The sequence below is a fragment of the Nannospalax galili genome, unplaced genomic scaffold (genome assembly GCF_000622305.1).
Source record: "Nannospalax galili isolate Female #2095 unplaced genomic scaffold, S.galili_v1.0 scaffold189, whole genome shotgun sequence".
Taxonomy (NCBI): Eukaryota; Metazoa; Chordata; class Mammalia; order Rodentia; family Spalacidae; genus Nannospalax; species Nannospalax galili.
Window position 1 is genome coordinate 3,669,890 of NW_008360331.1, and position 26,715 is coordinate 3,696,604.

Genomic DNA, 26,715 nt, shown 5'->3' on the forward strand with positions numbered 1-26,715 from the left:
TTATTTATAAATAATATAAAATATTAATTTTTCAACTTAGTGGAGTTGTGTCCCTTAAGCATATACATACTAAATGACTTTTTACGGCAGAACTGTGGCTACCAGTAAAGAAAATAAAATGCATTAGAATGCTTTCTTCTCAACTGTCTCTTACAATTGTCCACCATTAATATGTGTATTACATGTGCCTTCCTCTTGATTCCTTCCTTCTGCATTTCAAACTCTATCTTATATGATGAACTAGGCAAGGCTGAGTTACCATGACATCATTCTAGGAATCATAACCACCTTTCATAGAAATAAAATGGGTATATATTGGAAATATGCAGCTCGAACAAATAGAGTGAACAGTGTTCTGGACATTTTATATGGAGAGCTACCATAAAAGTTTCTAGAAAGAATATCACCAATTTTGTGATGCAGTCCAAGCATCAAATCTAGGGATGAGACTTCAGCTGGGTCTATAACCGCAGTGGAGAAGATTCCCTAAGTCAGTTGCGGATGCTAGGGGAGCACTGAAGTGTGCAAATGGAGAAATGGTATATTTTAAACCATACTGTGCAGGTAGCCAATGAGTTTACTGATGAGCTGGAAGGAACAGCCTCCTGTTCACAAACTAGAGAAGCAACTACGAAAAGTAGAGAAAACTTTGTCGATGAAACAAACAGCTCTCACCTTAAAGAATAAAGAGATGGCTTATTCTGGAGTCAAATATGAGTGACCATGGCCCGGGAACACAGATTTAGGTTTCTCCAAATACCATGTTCCAGCGTGGTAACAGCTACTTTACGTTTTTATAGTAACAGAACAAAGAAAAGTCATAAATCAAGACAGTTTTCAAATACATTGGAGGATACATTCAGTAAGCGGGTTGTAGCCAAGCCAGGGGTTTTTTACTATAGGTCTCGGATGCTATAGGATGACACCTTTTGATTGGTGAGACTGGGTGGTCTGCTAGGGTAATACATTCTAAAAGGTTTTTTATCTGTCACAGGATGTTAGACAAAAGACAGAGGTGGGCTAGGAGTGGCTGTTTAGAGGGCTAAAGATGGCCAGAGATAAATGGTAATTGGGCTCTGGACCTGCTACATTCCAAACTCTCCACATTCATTGAAATTCTAATCAGTTGATCAGCCTTGTAAGAGAAAGTCCAGTTTGAAGACAGATTTTTTCTGGAGATTTTTATTTACAACCTTGGAATAGCAGTCAGGGGACACAGGTGTTAGCCACAGCTCACTGCATGGCTGCAAGGTCTGACAAAGCCTGTGAAACCTATCCAAACTCCAGGCTTGTCACATGCAAAATGAAAGGTTTGAACAAGTCAGGGTTGGTGAAGTGTGCTCCAGAATACTCAGCACGCTCTTCTTGTGAGGGAAAGCTCAGCAGTGCCATGGTTCCTCTGCTATGGCTTCTTGCCTGAACACAGCTCTCCACAGGGTCACCACCACAGCATGAAGTTGTCCATCAAAATGAAATGATTTTTCATTCTACCCAAAGATTATGCACTTCATGTAACCAGATATCATAACCATAACAGTACTTACTTGGTGTAATATGTATTCTCCCAGTATATTTACTAACGATTCAACTACTAACGTCTAGCTCAAGCTCTAGAAAGAGTTCGTCTAAGTTTTTTTTCCCATTGCTTTGATAAAATACTCTATCAGAAGCAACTTAAGGCTCACAGTTCAGGCCACAGCCTCTGATGGAGGGAAGTCACAGCAGCAGGAACTTGAAGGAGCTGCTCACATCATCTGCAGTCCAGAGGCAGACCACAGGTGCTAGTGATTACCTCACTTCCTCCAATTTATACCTTCCAGGGTCTCTGCCCCAGGAATGGTCCTGCACACTATTTAGATGGATCTTCTCACAGCAAATAACCCAATAAAGATAATCCTTCATAGACATTTAGAGATGTTAACCTTAGTCTAGATAATCCTTCACAGATATACCCAGAGGCTTATCTCCTGAGTGATTCTAGATCCTGGCAAGTTGACAACACTAACCATTACATAGTTCCTCAACAAATATTATAGAATCAATAAATAAAAGCTAAATTTGAAAACTTGCCCAAGCAAGTTTCTTGTATCATCTTTTATTTTTGTTATTTTTGTTTTTGTTTTGAGAAGGATCTCACTTTGTAGCTCAGGCTGGCTTCAAATTCCAGATACCTAGCATCTTCTTCCCAAGTAATGATAGGAGTATAGGAACACATCACTACCATCTTATGTTATTATTGTAATGGTCTTGTTGATGTTTCTATTTTTGTCCTTATCTTACAAATTAGAATAAAACAAAACATTAAAAATATATACACACATTTTATACATACACATATATAAAACCATATACATCTGCATATGAAAGTTAAGCATGTGTGTGTACAATCTGAAAATAAGCTCACATTTTATCCTGTCTTTTTAAATTTAATTCTTATTGAATTTTTGTGCATTTTGTACATCTTAATGATATTTACATCCTCTCCCATATCTGCAGCCCCTGTAGCCCACCCAGACTTTCATTCATTCTGTCATATATGTTAAGGCTTATTGAGTCAAGTTTCTGTACCAGATGTCCTTCAGTTTGATTTCATCAACTGGAGCCTGTTCGGCCTATCTAGCATCATTCTCTTAAAGAAGATCGTATTCAATCTGTCTGATTGTATGGCAAGATCTCATGCTAAATACTTACAAAGGATTTCTGCCCTCAGGTAACATTAGCCAAAATAAATAATAAATAAAATATTTAAGATTATTTGGTTGCCAACAATAAAAATTGACTATGTCTTACTAAAATAGTTTTTTTTAATTAAAAAGATTCTGGGAAACTCACAGAACAAAGAAGGAGACAAATAATTTTAGGAATTTATTTGCTCTGAGAATAACTCAGTCTCTACACTTAAACTCTTAAGAAAAAACTTAGGTCATGTCATGAACTTAGATGGGGATCAGAAGAAGAATCTTACATAAATAAGAAATGAGGAAAAGGCGCTTCCCTACAGGAAGAGTTGAGATCCCACAAAAGAGGGGAAATGAATGCTTTTAGAAGGCAAACAGTGCCCAAGCCTTCCAATTCCAATTTAAAATTGCTGAGAGTCTATTTGTGCCCTCAGTAGAAAGTCATCTCTTAAACACATAATAATGGAGACTGCTCTAGTCAGAACCATCCAAGAAACACAGTCAAAGAGGCGATTAAATAGATAAGGCATCTACCTGAGAAAATGCCTGTGAAAATATGGCAAGGGTCTAGACAGAGGCCGAAGGGCTGTCAGACAGCAAGACAAGTGTGGAAAGGGGCTGGGGGCTGGGAAGACTGGGGAGAAGCCTCTTATTCTGTCATGCATCTGAGGAAGTTTCAGAAAAGTTGTCAAAAAGTCCTAGAGCCCAAGACCCTCTTAGAAAGAGAGCACGGCTCTCAGGAAGAAGCATTGCTATCACTGCCAGGTCAACATTTGTTGAACAGTCTTGGGAAGGTATGACTTCAGCCCATAGGGTGGAGTTCAGACAGCAGGTGGGGAAACTCAATCACTTACATATCTGTAACTGGAGTCTCTGGAGGAGCATTCTCAACTCAGTCATCGGCAAAGACTCTTGACCTTAAAGCCTCGATGGCTTATTAAGTTTACAGCAATGATATGTGCTTTTCTCCATAACCGCGAGGAACATGTTGGTGCCTGTCAATACAACAGACTTGGCTCCAAGAACTTGTCTCAAATGGCTTGCTGAAGTTTGTAAACTGGATTGAAATTGTGACACAATACTTCCATAGTTCATTGAGCATCGTAGTCACCAAAATCAGGAGCCAGGCACAAACCTGGGTGGTCTAAGAGTGCCATGTTTTCCAGTTTTTAAGCAAGATAGACAAACTATCTTTAATTGAAAAGTTCAGTGTTCTAAAGGCACAGTCATGACATATTATCATATCACAGTTTATGTTATACAATATTACACAATATAACACAGCCACATTAATAGCCATTATTCTTTTAGGAAATTTAAATTTATTCTTATTTAATCTGTATAGCAACAATATAATATAAAACTATTATAACCCCATTTGTATATATAGGAAATCAGACAAAAAGATGTTAAATAATTTGCCTAAGTTTCCATAGGGAGTAAGTTTTACAGTCAGAGTTAAGCCCTGGTGCTTAGCTCTTAGATTCATGCTCTAAACCACTGAATTATTCTTCTCCTACACCTTCTCTGACAACACTACTTTGGTAGAAATGCAAGGTAATACAGTCTAACCAAAATGAACGAAAAATCATCCGACCCTACTATGAATTCCTTTGTTATAGTCACAGAAGGAAAAACATTAAGCTCACAATTTGTGGATTTAAATAAATACCATAATTTCAGCAATACGGTCATGCTGAAAGACAGGGCTTCTCAAACTGTAGATGTCGTGTCAAGTATTTTTAATGAAATAGAAAAGAAAAAAATAGAAAAGAAAAAAAAGTAGATATCAAACAGTATCAAACAGTATTACACGTGATAGAAGTATTATCCTATGTGTGCGTGCGTGTGTCTGTGTGTGTGTGTGTGTGTGTGTTGATTTCAGAAATGATTTCTTGACAAAGAATTACAGTTAAATTTAAACTTGAAAGTTTCTGTCCCAGAAGCCAATGATCAATCATTTAAGAACAGAAGGATTAACCTTGCAGCCAACCTTAGTGTTGTTAGTAATAATCACTGGCCCTGGACAATCAATATGTTTTAAATAGGAAAGGTGTTATTTGAATCAGAAACAGGCAGTCCTAAAGCAACCACTTGACCTGTCCATGAGACAGTGATAAGAAAGGATAAGGGAGATCTGAAAACTAGCCATTGGGAAATCCCAAGGCCACTGGTATTGACCCAGCTACCTTGTCCTCTACCTGTGTGCCACAAAGACTATTCATCCTCGCACAGCCCTTGACACTAGGAAAAGCAACTAAAAGCACCAAGGTTTCAGCTTCTCCCACTCTTTCACTTAATATTCCGTTTTCTGCCTGCTTTGTGCACTAGCCTGACATTTCCTTTGTTCTTATGGGCATATATCTGGCTTCCTCCCACAGACCACTTGCCTGGCAAGCACGGTGCAGACCTCAACATGATTCTTCCCCCACAGAGCATGCAGTGTGTGCTGTGCTGTGGGTGGCAGAGAGGGAAAGCTCCATGGCAGACCTAGAAATACCTATTTCTCTGAGGCAATTATACATGGCTCAGTACTCCTAAGGAGCCTTAGGCAGAAAAGATGACTCAGTCCAGCAAAGCACTCAGCAACATTTTACCACACACTGTCAGAGCAAGAGGTCCATGGAGAGTGTCTTGAGAGGTATGGCCTTTTGTACTCCAGGAACTCACAGTTTTGTGGAGAGGTGGGCCAGCAGGTGTAATACAAGAGTCCCTCATACCCCAAGAGACAGCTCATTTCAAAAATTATAAACATAAATTACATGTTATGCTCATCTCACAATAAATATAACTTTATAAAACATTCAATGTTTACATTTTCTTTAAAACTATTAAGATGTTGTTGGGTATTATATTACACATATCAATTTATGTTATCTTACATTAAAACTTAAAAATAATTTTATTTGTAATAATAATAATCTGCTTAGTCCTTTAAATATGATGAATGTCAAACAAATAAATCATGGTAATAGCATTTCAAGAGTATTTTCATTGCAGAAAGATCACGGTCAACAGAGGAAATAGGAGGAAGCAGCAGTTATTCTAGGGAGGTCACAGAGTTCACACAGCAGCTGAGTTTTGTGGAAGGAAATCCAGGGGCTCTTCCCCTTCACTGATTTCCCTCAACTCCTCATCAAAGCCTTGGTAACAATCTTTTCTCTTCAACCATTGGAAAATACCATAAAATCCAAGTGTTGTGCATTTACTTCTATTTTAAACATGCGTGATGGACAAAGTCACCCTTTCCCAAAGCTGAATAGTGTTTTAGCATACGTCTCACAGGAACCCTACACAGTTGGCTGTATGGACTATGGACAAGAGTAAGAGAGTTACTTGGGTTTTCTTGGCCAGTTCTGCTCTGGAAGATGCAATACTGATAACTCCTCTATGTGCTGCCATGGTCAGTCATCTTTCCAAGAAGACTAGAAAAAGTTAAGCTCAGTGTTACCATCTTATAATCCTATCATTCAACAATGAAGTATTTTCTCAGACCATTAAAAATGCAAGCTGTTTAAATATACAAAGAAATCCAATATTAAGACTTAATACTGTAACCTGAGTCTGGATTTGTGATTTTCCTATAGTTAACACTCAACCACCAGGCACATCATCTAAAGCCACTGTGTTACCCTCAAGGACAGTAACAACTCCAAAGACCATCTCACCGTTTCAAGGTATGATTTCTGTGTGTGTGAATGGAACTTGCTCTACTGGGCTGTTCTTTATTAAATAAAACTACTCATCTTGATTTTCAATGTGGAGGGAAATTTTTACACTTGTAACATCATACTTATAAATCATAGATATTTCTTTAAATGGGAGTGGAAGGAGGATTGTAGGGTTTGACATATTAATCAAAAATAGCTTGTTTGTTTTCTTTCCTGAAATAACAGATAATGAAGATTGGAAAAACACAACTACTCCACCAACCATCCCTTCTTATTCCAGTGAGTACCATATATGTATATTTAGATATATGTATATATTGAGATATATGTATGCCTATGTATATGAATAAATAGATTGATAGATTGATAGATAATAGAGATAAATGATAGATGATAGATAGATAGATAGAGATAGATAGATAGATAGATGATAGATAGATAGATGATAGATAGATAGATAGATAGATAGATAGATAGATAGATGACAGATACAATATTTAAATGGAACAATAAAAAGAAAGGGTTATGTTCAGTCTTTTCTCAGCTTTTCTGAGCCTTTAGTTTCATTTTAATCCAGTATAACAGCAGCTGGGTTTGAGAATTTCTTATAGATCTGATCTTAATCACCACATATTTTTTTTTCTTGCCTTAGAGGTAAGCAAGTACTAACTAGCAAGGGTGAATGATGAGTTTGAACTGGCTTCAGCTAAGCTGGATAAGCAGGTCAAAGTCACCATACTAATAAGTCATGCTCAAGCCCTCAAGCTATAGGCCTTCAACATATTCCTTCCTTATTTGTCAATTAAATATTCTTTAGCAGTTAAATTACAAAAAAAAATGATTTTTTATCTTGACAGAATTTTACCTTAAATAGCAATTAAATTCATTTTAGCTAAAGCATATGTATTCAATATTACACATTATGGGCATACTAAGATGGAATATAGAATATCCAATAGTTAATATCCCTTAGAAATTAACAGTTCAACAAATGTGTGTGAAACTGGAATTACAAATCTTTGGTTTAAGTAAAATTATTTCATTAAATGAGTTAGCCCAAAAAGAATCAATCTGTTGATTCATGACATCATTTTCATTTGGGAAGGAAAGAATGATGTCACTTACGATCTATTTGAAAATCCGCAAAGTCAGCAGAATGTACCAAAATATTTAATCTTGACAGTGAAGCGTAAGCCACCCTCCTCTTTAAAAAAAGAAAAAAAAAACAACAGGAATTTCCCCAATTTGTACACACACACACACACACACACACACACACACACACACACACACAATCTATTTTGAACCATTTTCAGCTTTTAAAAGTTATTTCCTGTGTGATTTGTACATATTTTCTAGTTTTAAGGCAATAGTATTGAAAAGATATTTGAGTTTTTTGGAAAGCCAGCATTAGGACTAGAAAAATCCCAAATGGGCTGCCACTTTCTTCTGGATAGCAACTTCATTAAGGACAAGGCAATATAATAAAGGGGTGTGGTTTTACCTTTAATCTAGAAAGCATCTGCCTCTGGTCTCCTTTCTCCTCACTCCCCCAGTCTCCAGGAAGATGGGGGACCATCTTTTTGAGGGCTGGAAGTTTGTTTCAGGAAGGCTACAAGAGTGACATCAAGTGGATATGTCAGAAATGACAATCAGGCAAACATAAATCAGATTAATCCTTGCCTAAAACGTAATAATGCTTTGATAGAATATTGTTTCTGTGGAGGCTGGCAAGTTGACTCAGCAGTTAAGAGCACTGAGTTCTCTTGCAGAGGACCCAGATTCGATTCCCCAGCACCTACATGGCGGCTAACAACTGTCCATGACTCCAGTTCTAGGGGAATCCAATGCCCTCAATCTGACCTCCTAGGGCTTTGCATGGCATGGGTGTACTCAGGCAATACACTTGTACACATAAAATACAAATAATAAATGAAATATTTTTTAAGAAAGACTATTGTTTCTTATCTTTCTTAAAGAAGATAGCATACACATGCTTATGCAGTTGGTAATCTGTATGAAATATGGCAGCTACTTTGACTGACAATCTCTCCAATACTTTTTAGGTATTATTTTGCCGGTGGTTATTGCTCTGATTGTTATAACACTCTTAGTATTTACACTGGTTGGTTTATATCGAATGTGCTGGAAGAGAGACCCAGGTAGGTAATAGCCCTTTGTTTTGTTTCATTTTGATTCCCTGAACAGAGAATGAATGTTTTCTTAGTGTAAATTTGAGCAGCTGTAAAAAGGAGAAGGGTTATATCAATAGAAAATTGAGGCTTGATTACAAAAAAATGGAAAGGAAAGGGCAGAAAAGTTCTTTGTACACTGTTGGATGTAAGGAATGATGATTAAGAACCTTTGGTAGATATTAAATATAGGTAGATTTTTGTTAATGAAATAGCCTCAGCTGTGTGGACAGTCAGAGGAATATGGTAGCAAAGGGAGCATGAATGGGCTGTAACACAATTAACAGGGGCTAGTTAGAAATTGAGTTTTGGAGCCCATAGTCTCTGGGCTAGTGCTTTGTGATTTACATCCATCCTTGCAGCCCTAACTTATTTCCAGTATAGGTATCTTCCATGATGGTGCTATACATTTTATTTTTTATTTAAATAAGCTTCCTATTTTAGAATAGATTAAAGTTATAGATAATTAATAAAGATAAGAAATTCCCTTATATTCCTCAAGATTTCATCATCATCGTCGTTGGTGTCATCCTCATCATTGTCAACTTAGTATAATATATCTGTCGCAGCTAATGAACCAATGCTAGTACATTATCAGAAGCTAAATTCTCTACTTTCCTCATATTCCCTTCAGTCTATATTCAGTAGTTTCTCTAGTCCAAAGCTCTCAGCTCTCTTTTGAGTCAGTGCCTTCTAGGAACCCCCTTCTGCTCACACAGCTCAGTTATTCCCTTTGTCATGTTAACTCCAATCCATCTGCCCATTCCAGACCTCTGCCCTGGACATGTTGAGAAGCTCAGGTATTCGTCTACTTATCCATATTATTTTTCCTGCATATCCAGCCTACCTCTTGACTTTGAGAACATATTTGTCCTATATTTACCTTCTGGGATTCAGCTAACATAGTAATATATTGTAACTTTTCATTAAATACCACTTCATTAAGCAGAATAGACTGTACCTTTAATTTTAAGTCTGTGAGATTTGATGACATTATTCATGGTACTGAGCATTTTACTTTGTTACAGGCTTGTCTTGCCTGCAAACCCAGCCATAATCTTCCCATCACAAACCATACGCTCCTCACTTTGTGTTGTGCCATCTATATAAGACTTTTATTCTGTTTACTGAGTTAAATTTTTAAATGTCCAGTGAAATAGCATCTGTCCTTTCTCTATTTTCATTCTGTTTCACTAACAAAGTTCTAACTGAGCCTCATAAACTATTTAAAAGAAAAAGGTCCTTATTTTTATATGGCTTACGAGGGGCACGGCTTTTCTCTTACACCATGTACAGTAAACCCCAGCACACTAAGAACACAGTTTAGGCCAACCACTGACTATGCATCTCACAGACTGTTGGAGCAGATCATGACAGCAAAGGGGAAAGTTGGGAGACACCGTTTTATTCATTTTAGCTCCAGGTGGGAAATAAGAAAACAGACCAACGTATTTTCCTTTGGAAGTGAGTAAATAAATTTCATTGTGTCTGAAATATACTTTCTTATCCAGCTTCCAAAGAGGAAATAGCTTGTATAAGCTAGCTTATTTTTTTCTGTTTTTAAGCCTCCAATCCTATTTCTATGAGAAAACAGCCACCACAGCTGGAAACTAGGAGTGTTAAGTATATAAGATGGATAAAAAATAATGTTAAATCCACTTGTGAAAAGACTCTGTGCTGAAAAAAGATTGTTTTGCATAGAAAGGCTTTGAAAATACATGATTTAAGAAGTGACATTTTCTAGAGACATTTTCTATTAAAGGTGACTCTACAAATGGGTAAAATTCCTACCATTATGGAGAGTTATTCTGATGATGTAAAGCCAAGTTTCGAAATTATATAATTAGTCAAAACTATTTGGCTACTGTTAACTTTGTTTTCCAAACAGAATTTACAGCACTGTTATCATTAAATTTTCACCATTAGACACCCGCAGTTAATCATTCTTCAAATGTGTGGAGGAGACTTCATTATGTTGAGAAATTAATAAGCCCACTCTGCTCTCTGGAAGACAACATGAATCAGAGATTTGCAATTAAGCTTATATGAATAATGTTGACAGTGGGCTGACTGTTAACTCAAGCAAGCATGATGCACAAGCAGAAAGTCTGTTGACAGGCATCTGTCTGTTAATGACCCCACCATTACAGTACTCTTAAAAATATTACAACAGGCATGCAAATTTTATGGACTCACTCTGAAAGGAAGCTCTAAACATCACAGGGGACATTGTATACAGTACCTATATGAATAAACAATCCTATTAAACCCTAGTTGTGGGAAAAGACAAGGTTAGACCCCGTTAGTGAGCAGCACATGGTGCCGTGGGTGAATTCTAAAGAGATGTAGAGTTCTGATTGGATGTTTTGGGTTGGGTGACAGAAACAAAAGCAGCCTAACTGATAATGTAAATCAAGGTCCTTATGAAACAGTAACACTCAAAGGCAGTAGAGATATACAAAAACTATATGATAAGCTAGATTAGACAAACTAGATTAGATAAGAAAGGAACCTGAGACAGAGGTTGAAGGCTAGAGAATGCAATCAAGAGTAAAACAAAGGAATTAGACAGTCCGGCACCCACTGCAGAGAGGTCATGGCCCTGTGCAGAAGGAGCCATCTTCACGAAGAACCCAAGCATTTTCTGTCAGACACTTGGGAAGAAGCCTTGCAGAGCATAAAAAAGACTAGCTGTCTATAGTACTGGCAGTCAGCAAGGTGCTCTAGAGAGGCTGAATCAGTGAGGGGCTTAACATCCAATGGAAGATTATCTCCACTGTAGCGCATCACGAATATAGTGACTTGTGTCCCAAGAAAGAGCAATTACAAAGGAAAACAGAAAATTACATTCTCTGGTTGACAAAGGAAATCCAGTACTTTGAGGAGAAGATTCTCAAAGATATTAAATACATCCGAGTTTCTAATGTCTGTGGAATGTACAAGCATGGGCAGTACTCTCTCAAAGTAACATGAATCCATAAGGTCAAAATTAAATTAGAGCTAAGATGAGCTGCATTGGTCTAACGAGGGCTGTCCCATGTCAGGATGAGTGTTAACTGAACCTGAGGAAATGTTTGTGAATAATAAGCAAAATAAAAACTAGTTTTATAGAGACTTTCAGCAGCAAGTCCATCCCCACATCTCAGGTTTAATGACAACTACTTTTTCTTTTTCCCAGGCACGCCAGAAAATGGAAATGATCAGTAAGTCGGGCTGCATCACTTTCCTCCCTTAAAACTTATGATCCTATCATTCATGCAGGGAAAATTTTCTTGGGGTTGGAGAGATGTCTCAGTGGTTAAGAATACTGGCTGCTCTTGCAGAAGACCTGGGTTCAGTTCCCAGCACCCCACGTGGTGACTACCACTTATAACTCCAGCTCCAGGGATGTAATGACCTCTTGCTTCCTTTGTGTGCACATGGTGCATTCACATACATTCAGGCAAAATATTCATGCATATAAAATAAAAATAATAAAATAAATAGATGGTTCAGGTGCTATGATCTTGGGATTAATAAAAATACATATCCCCAAAACTCACTATCAGCTCAGAAAGTCTGGAAATGTTTCTATGTCTTCCTACTCATATATCAGAACTAGAGATGTGTGCATACAACCTGGGCCTTGTGATCCAGGGGACATATAAGATCACTGATGATCACTGCTGTACCAGAGAAATACGGACCCACTATACTTCTTCAAGAAGTACTAGAAAAATGCTGCCGTGTGTGTACCTATATGTGCAGGAACATAGATTTTGCCATAGAAGAACATAAAAACAGCTCTGCGTGCATCCTCTCTTCATTCTATGTGTTTCATTTACTTTCTTTCACAAACACAAGGCAAATACTTATGGTGCTAATTTAGCATTTCTGTACCTAACAGGCCTCAATCCGATAAAGAGAGTGTGAAGTTGCTCACGGTTAAAGCAATCTCTCATGAGTCTGGTAAGTCCTCAGCTGGTTAGATGAAAAATGATTATTTTGAAATGGAACTACCACAGGGATTTCATTTATACAAAACAAACCAGAATACAGAACATTTTTTTTAGAAATAGTCTGATAGTAACTCTCAATAAATACAAGTTTCTGTTATAAGGACAAAGTCTTTAAAGTACCATTTTGATAAGATGATTGGGGACGGGTTTTGTGAGGTTGCATTTTATAGAAGTATGGTAGGTGCATTCTCCTCAGTAAGTGGTGGCTGGCTGCTGCCTTCTCTGAAGGACTGGCAGAAAGAAAATGAAGTTTAACAGGGCTTCAAAAACTTTTGCTCTTGTTTTCTTTCATTTTGAGATGTGTGTGTGTGTGTGTGTGTGTACTGGTCATTTGGAATCAGAATTTATTAGTCAATTAAAATGCAGATAATGATTTGTATTATTTCAGAAAATCTCAGCTGACCTACTCAAGAACCATAAAATAAATTTTCCTATTGATAAAAGCTGCATTTCTTTTTAAATTTCTTAGCCATATTTTACTTAATTCAAAATGTAAAACTTATTAAATACAAATATAATTTATATAAGATATATTTGTATCAAAATCAATAACATATGAGCTGGGCATGATAGCACATGCCTTTAATCTCAGCACTTGGGAGGCAGAAGTAGGCAGATCTCTGTGAGATCAAGGCAAACCTGGTCTCTATAGTGAGTCCCAGGCCCCCTGGGGCTACAGGGAGACCCCATCTCAAAAAAGCATATCAATAACAAATGAGATGCAAAATTGTTATGAAAAATAAAAATACATAGTATTTTTCTTGGTTTGAGTAAACCAATATTTAAAGCATTAATATCACAAATCAAAGAAAGTAAACACAAGTATAAGTTTTAAGTTTTACAAAGTTGCCCATATAGCTCTAATTGAATATCAAGTTACATTAATACATTAACAATGTTCAAATCCCCCAAAGTTTACTTATACAAAATCACCTTAGCATACATGTATATGTTCAGTGAGAAATACAGAATGAAGAACTATGTTATACACATTTCTAGTATCTAAAAGCAATTTTATAAAAATAAGCTATAAATATTGTCCAAAATCAAAAGCAAGGTATTAAAAGTTTAATGCTCCTATTTCATGAAGAATAGTCAAAGCAGAATGAAGTATAACAGGCAAACAGGACTATAAGATTAAGGACCCCAAAGCTACAGATAGGCCTTAACCCTCATGTGAGCGTACTCTCTCTTGCCCTCTCTCTCTCTCCTTTCCTTCCTTCCTTTCTTCCCTCCCTACTTGAGATGGAACCCAGAGCATGCTAGGCAAGTTCTCTACCACTGAGTGCTTCCCAGTTCGCCATTGCCCTATTTATTTATTTATTTTACTTTATTATTTTTAATTAGTTTTTATTGATTTTTTTGTATATTTCATACAGAACATTTCAAACAATCTTAATCATCTTTGTATCCCCATTCGCACCAGTACCCTCACATAGCCCCCCCATATACTCTGTCATCCTTGTTAAGGCGCACTGTGTCAAGTCAGTGTCCCCAGACATTTCCCAGTGCAAGTCCATCCACTGAGGTCTAGTCAGCCTATCTAGAGTCCCTTGCTTTAGGAAGATCAGCTCTTCTTCACCTAGCAGCAATCAGTTGCCAATATTTCTTCAAATAAGATTAGCGTCTGCTGTTTATTTTCCCAGTTCTATGCTGGGTTTTTGTCTGAGTTTGCATGGACCTGTGTATGCTGACACCATTGCCATAGAATCATATGAGCAGGTTCCTAGGAGCTTGTAGGACTCTGTTTCCATATGGTCATGCACCTCCTCCCTGGCTCTTACAATCTTTCTGCCCCCTCTTCTGAGATGGTCACTGAGCCTTGGGTAGGTGAAGTTTAATAAAGGAGTCCTGTCCAAGGACCAGCATTCAGCAGACTCTGTATCTCTACACTTTGGCCATTTGTAATCTTTTGTGTTCCTGGCCCTCTGCTGCATGAGGGAGCTTCATTAATGAGAGCTGAGAGAGTTATTAGTGTCCTCTTCTTTACCTCTGTTGTATGTTCCATGAGCCTTAGGTGTAGAGGTTTCAATCTATGGTCCAACATCAGCTTCAAGACCAAATAACCACATCAATGGCCAGCACAGCATAGGACACTGGTGCGGTAGTGGCTCTTTTATCTTGGGTTCAATCAGCAGCTACCTAATTAGACTAAAAGCTCACTCAGTGGAGGGAAACTCAAGGGTGGTACTGTAAACATAACCAAATACACATGGCTAGAGTGGTCATAGATCTTAGAGAAAACCCTAAGACTGTCACATCTCTAGACTAATGTGATTTCTTACTATATGCAAAATATATAGCCTTATATTTACAGAAAAATATCCCAGTCGTCACTCATCAAAGAAGCTCATTTTACACCAGTTGGAGACTATTACCAAGTACCACAACTGGTCACACACGACATTGTCTATGAATTGCCCAGGCATATGTGACACATCTTTATTTTTAAGAGATATATTTTTTTATTCTTGAATCTCTTACATTCTTTAGTGAACACATTTCCTGTAAGCCCACTCTATTTTTTTTCTCTCAGGATTAATCCTATCTAAAAGGGCAGAAGAGCCTAAATTATTCACAGAATAGTAGGAATCTATGGCTAGGTTCTTCCTGGCTGTTCACCAGCAATGACTATGAAGCTGAGCTTGCTCTGCTAGGTAAAGGGGAAGGTGGGAAACTGGGTAAGCAGCCTGAATGCGCATTAGTCTTAAGTCAGCTCCTGAGGAACCCTGAGCATGATTATACCACTGATCAAGTAAAGCTCTGAGCCTGCCTCTGTGTGCCAGGTAATACAGTGGTAGGGCCATATGCTCATCCTCTCTCCCTTGGGAATTTATCCAAATGTTCCCCAGTTTCCTAGGCTCTGGAGCTGTGGGATGGGGTGTTGTTCAGGAACCTCTGGTTCTCCTAGTGAGGATGGGGCTGCAACAAGGACCACCTGACCCTCTCTAATTTCCATTTCTAGGAAAATGACAGCAGATTCATGGATTTCTCAAGGAACCTCTTGTGGTTCTTTGTTGCAAACCAAAAAGCAGATTTTTTTTTTTTTTTTTTTTTTTTCTGCTCTAACTGTGTCCTAGTCTGCATTTGATTGCTGTGACAAAACACTCTGAACAATACCGGTTTGGGGAGGAAATGGCTTATTTGGCTTATATCTCCTGGGTCACAGCAGGGAGTACAAAGTAGGAAGTAGGAACTCAGGACAGGAACCTGGAGGCAGAAGCTGAAGCACAGGCTGTGGAGGAACACTCTTACTGGCTTGCCTCTCAGCCTGCTTTCTTATATAATTCTGAACAACCTGCCCAGGGTGGCACCACCCACAGTGGGCTGGGGCCTCCCATATCTCTCAACAATCGAGAAAATACCCCACAGACATGGCCACAGGCTAGTCAATGGAGGCAGTTCCTCAGTTGAGGCTCCCTCTACCCGGGTGTGTCAAGCTGACAACTGAAGCTCTCCAGACAGAGGGTGACTGCAATGACAAATGAAGTTTGACCACAATGGATACATCAGCAGACCCTGAACCCTGCCAGCTTCTTTTATCTTTCTAAGGGACATGTCAGGGCACAGCTTTAGGAAGAAGCAATGACTACTATCATGGAAATGCTGAGATTTGTTTTCTGGTGCTATCACTTTTTCCCACTTGCCTTTGGAAAACACCACTTTCAAAATAACTTCAAAGGTCAGTCCAGCAGACTACCATGTAAAATGCCCAGATGAAACAGAAATGGCCATTCTGAGTAGATTTCAGCAACCTAGAATTAATAATATAAAGTGTAATGACCACCAATGGTTCTTAAACCCCCACAATCTTGGTTAAAGTCCAATGTTAACAAAACTTTTGGCTTCTTAAATGTTCCCCATCAAAATCTCCCCATTGCCTTTCAAACTTTTTCAAATGTTTTCTTTATGAAATTATGCTCACCAAATTTTTAAATTATTTTTATTTGTCTCAAGATCAGTACTAAAATTTCTACTAAAATATAACTAAAATAAAACCTATATTGATTAGGTTAAATGTAATTCACAGGTTTACCTGTTTTTCTTTTCTTTTTTTTTTTTTTTTCGGTCTTTTTGAGACAGGGTCTCCTGTAGCCCAGCTGTCCTGAAACTCACTATGTAGACCAGGCTGGCCTTGAACTCACAGAGATCCACCTGCCTCTGCCTCCCGAGTGCTGGGATTAAAGTCATGCGCCACCGTGCCGGGCTCCCTCAGTTTTTCTACTGTTACCGATGTAATCTTCTTGAAATACTTAAAGATACACAAAATCATTTTAAAACAGACATCAGCCACTCACCAACCAGAACTGAAGATTGCTACAATGTATATTATTTACTTCAAGGTCTAAGACTTAAAGTATAAATTAATTGCATAAATGGACAGCACAATGAAATCAGAGTTTTAGTGGCTGTAATGATTTGGGAGATGGCCATTATTTCACTCTAGAATCTTGGGACATTTATCTCAAAATGAATTATGTCATGAAAGAAGTCAATAAACAGTGTTTCCAAGGAGACAGACTCTGCAACCTCCTGCTTCCAGGAAAAATGCCAGTGGATGCTAAATTTTCGGAGTTTCTAGATGCCTCCAAGAGCCCCAGCTAAAATTCTAGTCATTTTCCTAGGGAAGACAGTTCCTTGCCTCCCCCACAATCTTCCCCCTTCATTGGGTCACCGTGCTTGTCCGTCCATGCTCCTGCTTCCTTTAGACATGCTCTCACTCAAGCAATCTACTGAAAATGTAGTTCAAACATGTTTAAAGTTAGAGCTGTCCTTCTACAAAATAAAAAGTATGCTGTGTAAGCATTTGTTTCCAGAAGAATGTTTGCACCAAGTGTGGCAGATGGAGGAGGAGTCCCCCATGAGCATACCTATTCTCCCACTTAGCTTTAGTAAAAAATCTAGCCAAGTTAAACATCACCACAGTTGACTGCAAAATGTATGTATTACATGATGCGTTAAAGAGATTCTCTTACTGCAACCCAGAAAGTTAACAGACATTTCACCTCTCTTTTAGCATGAAAGGTTGTGAGAAAGAGGAAGAAAATATTTTAACTTTTAATTTTATCTTCTTGAGATATGTATGTATCTCTGTATGTAGTCCTGGCTGGCTCTGGAATTTGCTATAGACCAGTCTGGCCTCAAACTCACAGAGATCCATTTGCCTCTGTCTCCAAGTGCTGGAGTGAAAGGCATGCTCCCCTACACCGGGAAAGAAAATATTTGACCACATTTTGTATAATATGAAATAGAAAAATAGAGAACACAAAGGAACTTTTAAACTAGATGTACTCACTGTGAGTGTTTGGTATGCTATTTCCTTCCAACTGCTTTTTCCCCATTCTGGAAATGCAAGTGCTTCATTTGCTTTTATCACAGATATTATTATTATCATTATTATCAAAATCATGCTGTTATTGAAATTTTCTCACACAGTGTCCATTCCTAATTTGACAGAACTTGAGGTAAAATATTAAGAATTGTAATGATTTTACCATGATCTTCTTTACAAGGTTTCTGCCAGATAGCAGGGGTTAGAGAAGGACAGTGCTTACATCCCATTCCTCTTCTTCATGGTCATGGGCTCCAGGCTGGTGCTACGCCTTTGGCAATATAAACGGTGGGAAATGACAGGGTGCGGTGGGATTGGGGCTGCAAGTCCTGTCACACTGTGCCCAGCAGCTGTCCCAGCACAGAACCTAAGGAGACCTTGGGGAGCAGTGCCGAGTGCTCCCCCTAGCTCTCTGGTACAATTGATTACCATTGTGGCTGTGGAGGTAACTGGTAACATCCACACTGTCCCCAGAAAACAGCTGTCCTAAGCACTGGCAACACGAAAGCTAACACAAAATGATGACATTTATTCTAACACTGGAGAATCTTACCTGAAATTATGACTGATCGATGATACTTAATTCTCCCTGAAGGATGCAGGTAGTGTGAAATCTGCTAGTGATGCATTTAGTGCCAGGTTAAAACTACTTGAAGATTCTCATCTTCCCCTCATCACAGGTTACTATGCCTACTTTTACACCAAGTAGTGATAGATGTCTGAAATTTTGAGGAATGACACCTATGTGCATCTTTGAATGTCACTTAAGTGTTCATATTGCCTTATAAACTCATTTTCCCAAAACTCTCACAGAATTATTTGAATAAAAATTCCCAAGAATATCTTCTTGATAAAATGGCACATTAAATATGTGGTATAGGTTTGCCTAGGCAGAGCCAGCTCACGTAACAAGGAGGAATCAATAATGCATTCCCAGGTATCTTGTTGTTATGTCTCCCAGTTCATACCCCCTACCTCCAGGGAGTTAGTTAACAAGGTTGCTTTATGGGGAAATAGATGATGGTCAAAGAAAGCTCAGAAATCTTGCTGAATAATTTCTAGGCAATACCAAGAGGCAAACTGTGGCTTTAATGACAATCTTGCAGGAAAATTGAAGTTTTCTTTAAGGGAAAAAAAAAAAAAAAAAAGGAAAGCCAAAAAACCTTATTTTCATCCTCCACCACTCTCTGGGAGCATATATCAAAACCTATCCTCTGTTTTCAGGCGAGCACTCTATGCAAGGGAAAGCCAAGAACTGACAACTTGATGGATCCTCCCTACACCTGGACAATAAATATGTAAGTTTCCTAATTCCATTCACAGAGATACTCATTAATATCTGTTTTCTTAGCCTGCTGTGCATTAGATTATTTTTATAGGCTTTTAAACCCTGAAAAGTTAATGGTTTGTGTCAGTGAAACATCACTGTTTGCAAGAAACAAACTATAGGAAAAGTTACAATTGTAGGAGGGTCTTCCAACAGCCCTGCCTGTCTAAGGAGGGACAACTTACCCTTCCTGCCTATCACTGATGCTTCCTTATAAATGTAGCTGTCTGTACTTGAATCAGTAAACACCCTAACAGAGGCAATTAGGCAAGGTTCCATAGCTTAATGATTACCAACCAGCAAGACACAGGGAACATTGCTGTCAAATCTTTAGTGTGCTACATGAAAGGGTACAATACAACAGCCACACAGGGACAAGGAGGTACATCACCCCCACAGACTGGATCAGAACCAGTGGTCCAGAGGCACTCCACAGAAGAGCCATCACCTTCTCTGCAGAACCACATCAGGAGGCACATTCTCTCTGGATCTAGGAAACTCGGATATGTGCACAAAGCCCTTCGAATAGAGTGACAAAAAATGCAGTCTCAGTTAAGGTTTCTTATTCCCAGCCGTTCATAAAGACGTGTTTTTCTACTTGACCAACTGGGGGACAGAGTTCTTCTGGTGTCTCAAGGAGACCAGATAGAAATGATTGTTAATTCAAAAACAGTAGAAATCTTTCAAGCCTGGAGCCAGTGTAACACAGGCAGAAAACACTCATACTTCTGGTGTCTTGTCAGGCCTGCACTAGAATTGTTCCATACGGAATTGCCTTTGGCATTCCTAGAAGCAGATTAGGAGAGTCTCTTATGTTGATTTAGTTCCCATAAGAATCATTGATTCTTATAAGAATTAATGTTTGATATTTTACGGAACATACAGAAAACTTTATCCTTCAGAAAAAAACAATAAAAGGCAAAAGAGCCAATAAATACTTGCATGTCCAGTACCTGCTCAGCTCTCTGAGTGACATGTGCAGAGTGAGGACTATCAGTGCTCTGTGTACTGCCTGTGGCCACCGCCCAGTTACTAATATGGTGTTCTTACAGAGACTCAACAATCACTTGGTGAGTACCTGGTTCCCTGAATGCCTCTTTCATCAGGAGCAGAAGACAGAGGCAGAGACCATCCATCCAAGTGCACATAACAGCAGCAGTGTCATCCCCTCTAGCCTGTGAGAGGAACCTGGGACTTTATCCTTCCATTTGTAATGAGCTCTTTCAGGAGCCCAGTTAGAGAGCTGGGAGTGGAGGCATGTGAATCAGTTTTAACTGATAAAAAGGAAGTTTCCTTGCAAGTCAGCAGTGGCTTCTTGCAACCCAGGACCTAGTAAAGAGGTGCTTTCTAAGTTACAAAATGTTCCACATGTGGAAACCAATTATTTAACTTGGATAAGGACAAGCTCTCTTCTGTTCAAATGGGTGGGACCAAAAACAATAAGAGAAGGAAAAGCTGTGTAAGATATGAGACATACTGTCAATCCAAATATCTTTAATAAAAGAAATTACTGTCCAAGCTGGGGGTGTGGCTTAGTTGGTAAAATGCCTGCTTCTCACGCACAAAGCCGTGGGGTCAGTCCCCAGCACCACATAAAACTAGACATGGTTACATATGCCTATAATCCCAGCACTGGGGAGGGGAGACAGGAAGATCAGAAGTTCAAGGTCATGCTCAGCTTCATAACAGTCTAATGATACCGTGCCTCAGAAAGAAACAAAGAAAGAGAGGTGGGGAGAAAGGAGAGAGAAACCCAGTTGGTTTTTTTTTTTAGTTTTTATACTTGAAAAAACATATTCCAGTCTGAAAAGACAGCTGAGGAGGTAAAGTGCTTCCTAAGCAACCATGAAAACTTAGATTTCCAGTAACCATGTAAATAGGCGGTGGGTGTGGCAGCCCCCTTGTAATCCCAACCTGTAGGAGGCATAGGCGGGCTTGTCCCAGGAACAAACAAGCTGGCTGGCTACACTAGCCAAATCAGTGAAATGAGTTCAAGTAAGATGCCCTCCCTCGATGTACGAGGTGAAGAGTAATCAAGAAAGCATCCAACATTATCTCAGGCCTTCACACATGCCCACACGTGCAAGCATGCATATACACATGCACACATACCACGTTGCATACATGTGCAAAAAAGATTGTATTCCTAGCCTATGGATTCTTTTGATTTTCAGAAGTACATAACTTTTGTTGCTTTTCTGAAAAATTTTAGAGCATAGACATATTCTGAAGAATAAAGATCAGAAAGTAGTAGAAGAAACAGGTTTGACAGATGTCAGTTGCACTGTCTATTTATGTTACTTTTACTTCGACATACATATTTCTGTCGCTGTACTTAGAATTTCATAACCAGTGAGTACTTTCTAGGTTGTCAACTAAAAACCAGTTATCAGTCTAATGATTCAGAATAAATTGGAATGAGTTCATCAGACCTTGAAGATTTAGAACTGAAGTTAAGAAGTTTCTGAATCTATGTGTAGCAGCAAACAATAATGTGGAAGCAACCACTTACACTCAAATTTTACTTCTCAAAATAAGATTCCAGATACACTTAATGCTTCCTTCTTTGTGTATTGATCCACTATTTTGTGCAGGGAGTTATGTCTAATCTGGGTTGGCGGGGCGGACAGGAATCCCAAAAGACTTTTGAGCTACGGTTCTTGTCTTTTGCAGAGCATCATCTATTGGGAGCGTGAAATCTGGCATAGAAAATAAGAAAACAATTACAGAAAGAAAATTAAAGACCGAGTAGAATGATTGATGCTGGCTCATCAATTCAAACTCATCCTAATTTTATATCAACAGTAAGAAGGTTGATAGGGCTTCAGAAAATATTACCTTCCCCTGCAGATTCAGTGACATACTTGAGTACTGTATTGGTCAGGGTTATCTAGAGTAACAGAGACAATAGAATGAATATGTATTTAAAGGGCATTTAATTAGATTGGCTTACATCACATGGGCTGGCTAGTCTAACAATGGCTGTCACTGAAGAGGCCGAGGACCCAGTAGTAACTGCTCAGTCCATGAAGCAGGGTACTGGGTGAAGCTGGGTACCTCAGGAGTCTTAATCGACATTGAAGACCTGGAAGATACCAGGAGAGCCTCTGTTCTTCAGTCCACGTAGGCAGCCTGAAAAAGTTCAGTGAAGGAATGCAGTGGCAGTGGCCACAAGAGTTGACGGACTTGTCAGCAAGAGTAGAGGCAAGCAGGCAAAATGCACAGGTTTTTTAAAGACTTCCTTTTATCTGAGTTGCCACGGGAAGGTGCTACCCACATTAAGTTCTTCCCACTTAAACAATCTGATCAAGAAATCCCTTACGTGTGCCCAGTGGCTTATCAGTCAGTGAGTTGATTCCGGATCCAGTCAAGCTAACAACTGAGATTAACAGCACCCATAATACGTTACAATCATAAAAGGGTTATTTTTGTTTCAACTTACCCTGTTTATATTGATACCCACTATGAGAACAAAAGTGGTTCTACCTCGAAGTAGCTGGTACCGCACTGAAAAATAGCTACTTATATTAAAGAAATTGTTAATTAAAAATCTTATGATAACCTCTGAAGGTCACTAGAATCTAAGAGTCAAAGCTATGTGGGTGCTCATCGCCATCGTGTGCGTTTCTTTGCATTGTTGGCGCAAATCCGAAGGTAAAAAAGTGCCCTGTTATCTTTTGCCAAGACTCTTCTCTTATGAGGAGTAGGGAGGCTAGCCTGACCACAGGATATAATTTATTGTTACACAGAACTTCCATTAAGGTGGGATTTTTTTATTGGCATAGTAAAGTTCCATAAACTCTTTTTATCAAATATATTGTGTATTTTGACCATATTCATCCCCCATACCCTTCCCCTCACCTCCATCTCCTCTCCGGCCAGTCAGCTTCCTTCCCCCAAGCAGTCTCGTCTCTGGTTTTTATGTGTCTATAAAAAAATCTATAATCCACAAATGAGAGAAAATATGCATGACTTGTCCTTCTTTTCCTGCCTTTTTTCAGCAAACATGATGACCTCCTGCTTGCTCCCTCATCAGTACATCTCCTCTCTTTTCCATTCTCACATGTGCTGGACCATCTGAAATGCTCCAGAAGGACATTAATGGCACCCTGATGCAGTCCCTTTGGCATCCTACATGGACTATGCAGACACTAGTCCCAGTACATCATAGCCGTGCAACTGGGGACATTTCTTGGTTGTGGAGCACTTGTCTCACCAGTGCAAGGCTCAGAGTTCAATACCAAGCACTGTTAAAAAAAAATGTGGACTGGAGAGAAGCCCCCATGGTTAAGAGCACTGGCTGCTTTTGAAGAAGACCTGTGTTTGATTCCCAGCACCCACATGGTGGCTAACAACTGTCTGTAACTCCAGTTCTAGGGGATGTGACACCCTCTTCTGACCTCTGCAGGCATTGCACAACACGGTGCACTTACAAATGTGTGGGAAATACACTCATACACATAAAACAAAAATAATAAAATATTTTTGAAAATCAAAATATGGGTTAGAGGGATGGCTCAGTGTTGAAGAGCACTGCCTGCTCTTGCATAGGACCCAAGTTCGGGTCCCAGCACCCACATGGTGACTAATAACTGTCTATAACTCCAGTTCAAGGAGATCTGACAACCTCTTCTGACTTCTGTGGATACCACATGACACAGGTGCACCTACCTACATTCAAGCAACATACTTCTAACATAACATAAAAATAATAAAATCAAAATGTGGTGAATGAATCTAGGCAGGGGAAAGAACAGTCCTACTGATGCTGCGCATCTTTCCAGCTGGAGTGTCTGAAAGAATCAAAGAAGTAACAGTAAAGATTGGAATTACAGAGTGAGGTCCAGGTTTGGGAGACAATAGAGTATTTTTTCTACTCAGAATGTTCAGTTTGAAGTGTATGAGAGACATTCACATGACTATTGTGTGTGGAAAGTATCAGTGAGTCACTAACACTTCTTACTAAGACCTGCTCTCCCCCGCCACACTGAGTTCCTCACTTTGTACAACCTGAGATTTTGCTGTTCTTGTTTGCAGGCTTAATCTTCATCTTCCGTGTTCCACCCGTAGAAAGGGGAAAGCCCTATGGCGTCAATCCCAGCTTCCAGACTTCTCACCAGTCTGCACCAGTTGCCTGTCCCAGTGAAGGAATGATATGAAATAATTTGATAGAATCAAAAGAATGCTGGGTCTCTTGTCTTTTGCAATGTGGAAAAATAAATCACTCCAGTTTGTAGGGACATTCTTAGGAGAGAAATTTGTGAGCAGGGAGCGATCATCCCAGGCAGGTGGGCTCACTGAGGATGTGCCATCACTGAGTCTCAAGTTTCTAGGGCTGACAGCCTTTATCCACGGAAACTTGTCTACTTTCTTTGTGTTCTTATATTATCTAGTATTTGTATTTATTGTTTCCCACTATGTTAATGCAGGAGAATTTTCCAAGTGTGTTATTAAATATTAAGTAGAAATCATACCATGCTCTTCTGTACAGACTGGTATTCTATTCGTGTTTTTGTGTGTTACTTTTAATAAATAACTGCTTTCTCTGCACACTAAGCATTAGGACATGACTGTGGTGTGACCTTGGCATTCTTTTTCCATAATTTTGACTGTTTTTTTGTGTTGATTTTTAGGCTATAAGAACTCATTAGAATAAGAGAAAAACACCTGAAACTAGCACAAAAAGAACAAAGGACTCAAATATCAGACACTATTAGAGGGACAGCGATTGGCCATTCTTGAGTCTCTTCTGTTTGCCATTCACACATTCACAAGATGTAACAAGAATGTAAGGGTGTTTGTGATACTCGGTGATGCATTCACCAAGGAGGCTGCAGAATCAAGACTTTTTTCATGAATCTACTTGGTCGACACTATCTTTGTTATTTTAAAATTTCTTTTAGAAATGTCCTGATTTCAGATAACAATCACTGCTAAAACTCCAGTATCAGTACTCCATCAATCCATAATTGGGATATTATTTTTCAGTGTATCACCTTCCTAAAAATTACATTAAAATGTGACTGCCACCCCATCGAGACTGCTGCTAAAACTCGACTGATCAACTGCTTTCCTGACATGAGAGATCCAAATATCAAGTTGGCTGAAATTGTGTGGAAACCTCTAGAACAAACAAGCTGCCAGTATTAGCTCTTTAACTTCTGTGGTTTCTTATGTTGAATTTGGTGCTAATTACCTTCCTGATCTGGGGAAATGCGGGCGGAGATGGAATGGCTGGAGAGCTTTAAAGCATCTTTCCCCTTTCCTTTGGCCACAGTGTATTTGAAAATGTCCAGCTTTAGGGTTGTGTAATCATCTCGGTTCTGCCTTTCTGCTCTTTGGACTATATGTAATCAGAGATATCAAGGAGCATATATGTAGTTCTAATGTATATCTCTTTATTTTTCTGTAAGAAGGGTAGAGAAATCAAGAAAGGGTAAGGAAAATAGAGGAGATAAGGCAAGGGTTTTCACTGCCTCTGCCTACCTGTAGAGCTGCTTTGCTTAATTAGAAGTCTGAATTTGTGAGACAATGGCCACACTGTGCCAAGCAGGGAGCATTTGTCTTCACTCTAGATTGTTCCAATGAGCTCCTCAGCAAAAAAAAAACCTCTTTAAATAGAATGTGTTACAAAGAAAAACTCTTGTATGACAATTTAAATTACTATATGGCTTCCAAAAGCACCCATTTTCTCTAACTTTCATAAGCATTATTAGAACAGAGTTTATCATTCCAGGTTAAGAATTATATGTCATAATGAGCACATGCTATACTAACAACCAAATCATCAAATCTTTACAAAAGATCAGAATGGTAAAACACAATTTATGGAAATATATGTATTTTTGTAGCTCTGATCTCAAAAGCAATCTCAACTCTGCATTTTAATAAACCAACTTGCATTTCCACTCTGATTGAGTATTTGTATTCAAGTCAATGATATCATTCATTGATAGGGGTATTTTTTTCAGAATTAGATGGTCTATTGGATGATTTGACATCTGACTTATTATTATAAGCTTTTTTTTTTTTGGCCTTTTTGAGATAGGGTCTCCCTGTAGCCCTAGCTGTCCTGGAACTCACTATGTGGACCAGGCTGGCCTTGAACTCACAGAGATCCACCTGCCTCTGCCTCCCAAATGCTGGGATTGAAGGAGTGTGCCACCACGCCCAGCCTTATTATAAGCGTTTTATACTGATGTGCAGTTCAAATGTCACTGCACCAACAAAAGAAAGTCTGCATTTAGACCAAAGGCAGACCTTTCTATGTGTTTGTGCTGCATGACAGCATGGATAGAATTAAAGTGTATCAATATTCCAAACATAAACAAGAGCTAATTAAATCATGCTGTTGTCATCTGAGAATGAGTGGATGCTACTGGCTGACACACCATTATTGCCAGTAGAGCAAGACTTCTAAATTCACCTTGCTGAACTGAAAGATCGCAGCACATATGGCTGACAAATCATTTACATTTTATTGTCCGCATTTAAGATTGTGAGGATCAACATAAGGC

The 26,715-nt window shown here is 38.9% G+C and overlaps 1 protein-coding gene across 4 annotated transcripts in view; it reads left to right on the forward strand.

Annotated features, from left to right (window-relative positions):
- Positions 1-26,112, forward strand: part of Emcn (endomucin) — a 109,469-nt gene extending 83,357 nt beyond the window's left edge. For 2 of the 4 annotated variants that reach the window (XM_008826163.3, XM_029560256.1), the window contains exons 6-12: positions 6,266-6,355; positions 6,575-6,628; positions 8,416-8,511; positions 11,720-11,744; positions 12,428-12,489; positions 19,096-19,169; positions 24,236-26,112. In XM_008826163.3, the coding sequence (XP_008824385.1) occupies positions 6,266-6,355; positions 6,575-6,628; positions 8,416-8,511; positions 11,720-11,744; positions 12,428-12,489; positions 19,096-19,130 (362 nt within the window). In that variant the 3' untranslated portion in view covers positions 19,131-19,169; positions 24,236-26,112. Of the gene's footprint in view, positions 1-6,265; positions 6,356-6,574; positions 6,629-8,415; positions 8,512-11,719; positions 11,745-12,427; positions 12,490-19,095; positions 19,170-20,250; positions 20,629-23,199; positions 23,509-24,235 lie in introns of those variants that run through there. The other 2 variants (XM_029560258.1, XM_029560257.1) reach the window with 2 other exon arrangements.
- The last annotated feature ends 603 nt before the right edge of the window (positions 26,113-26,715 follow it).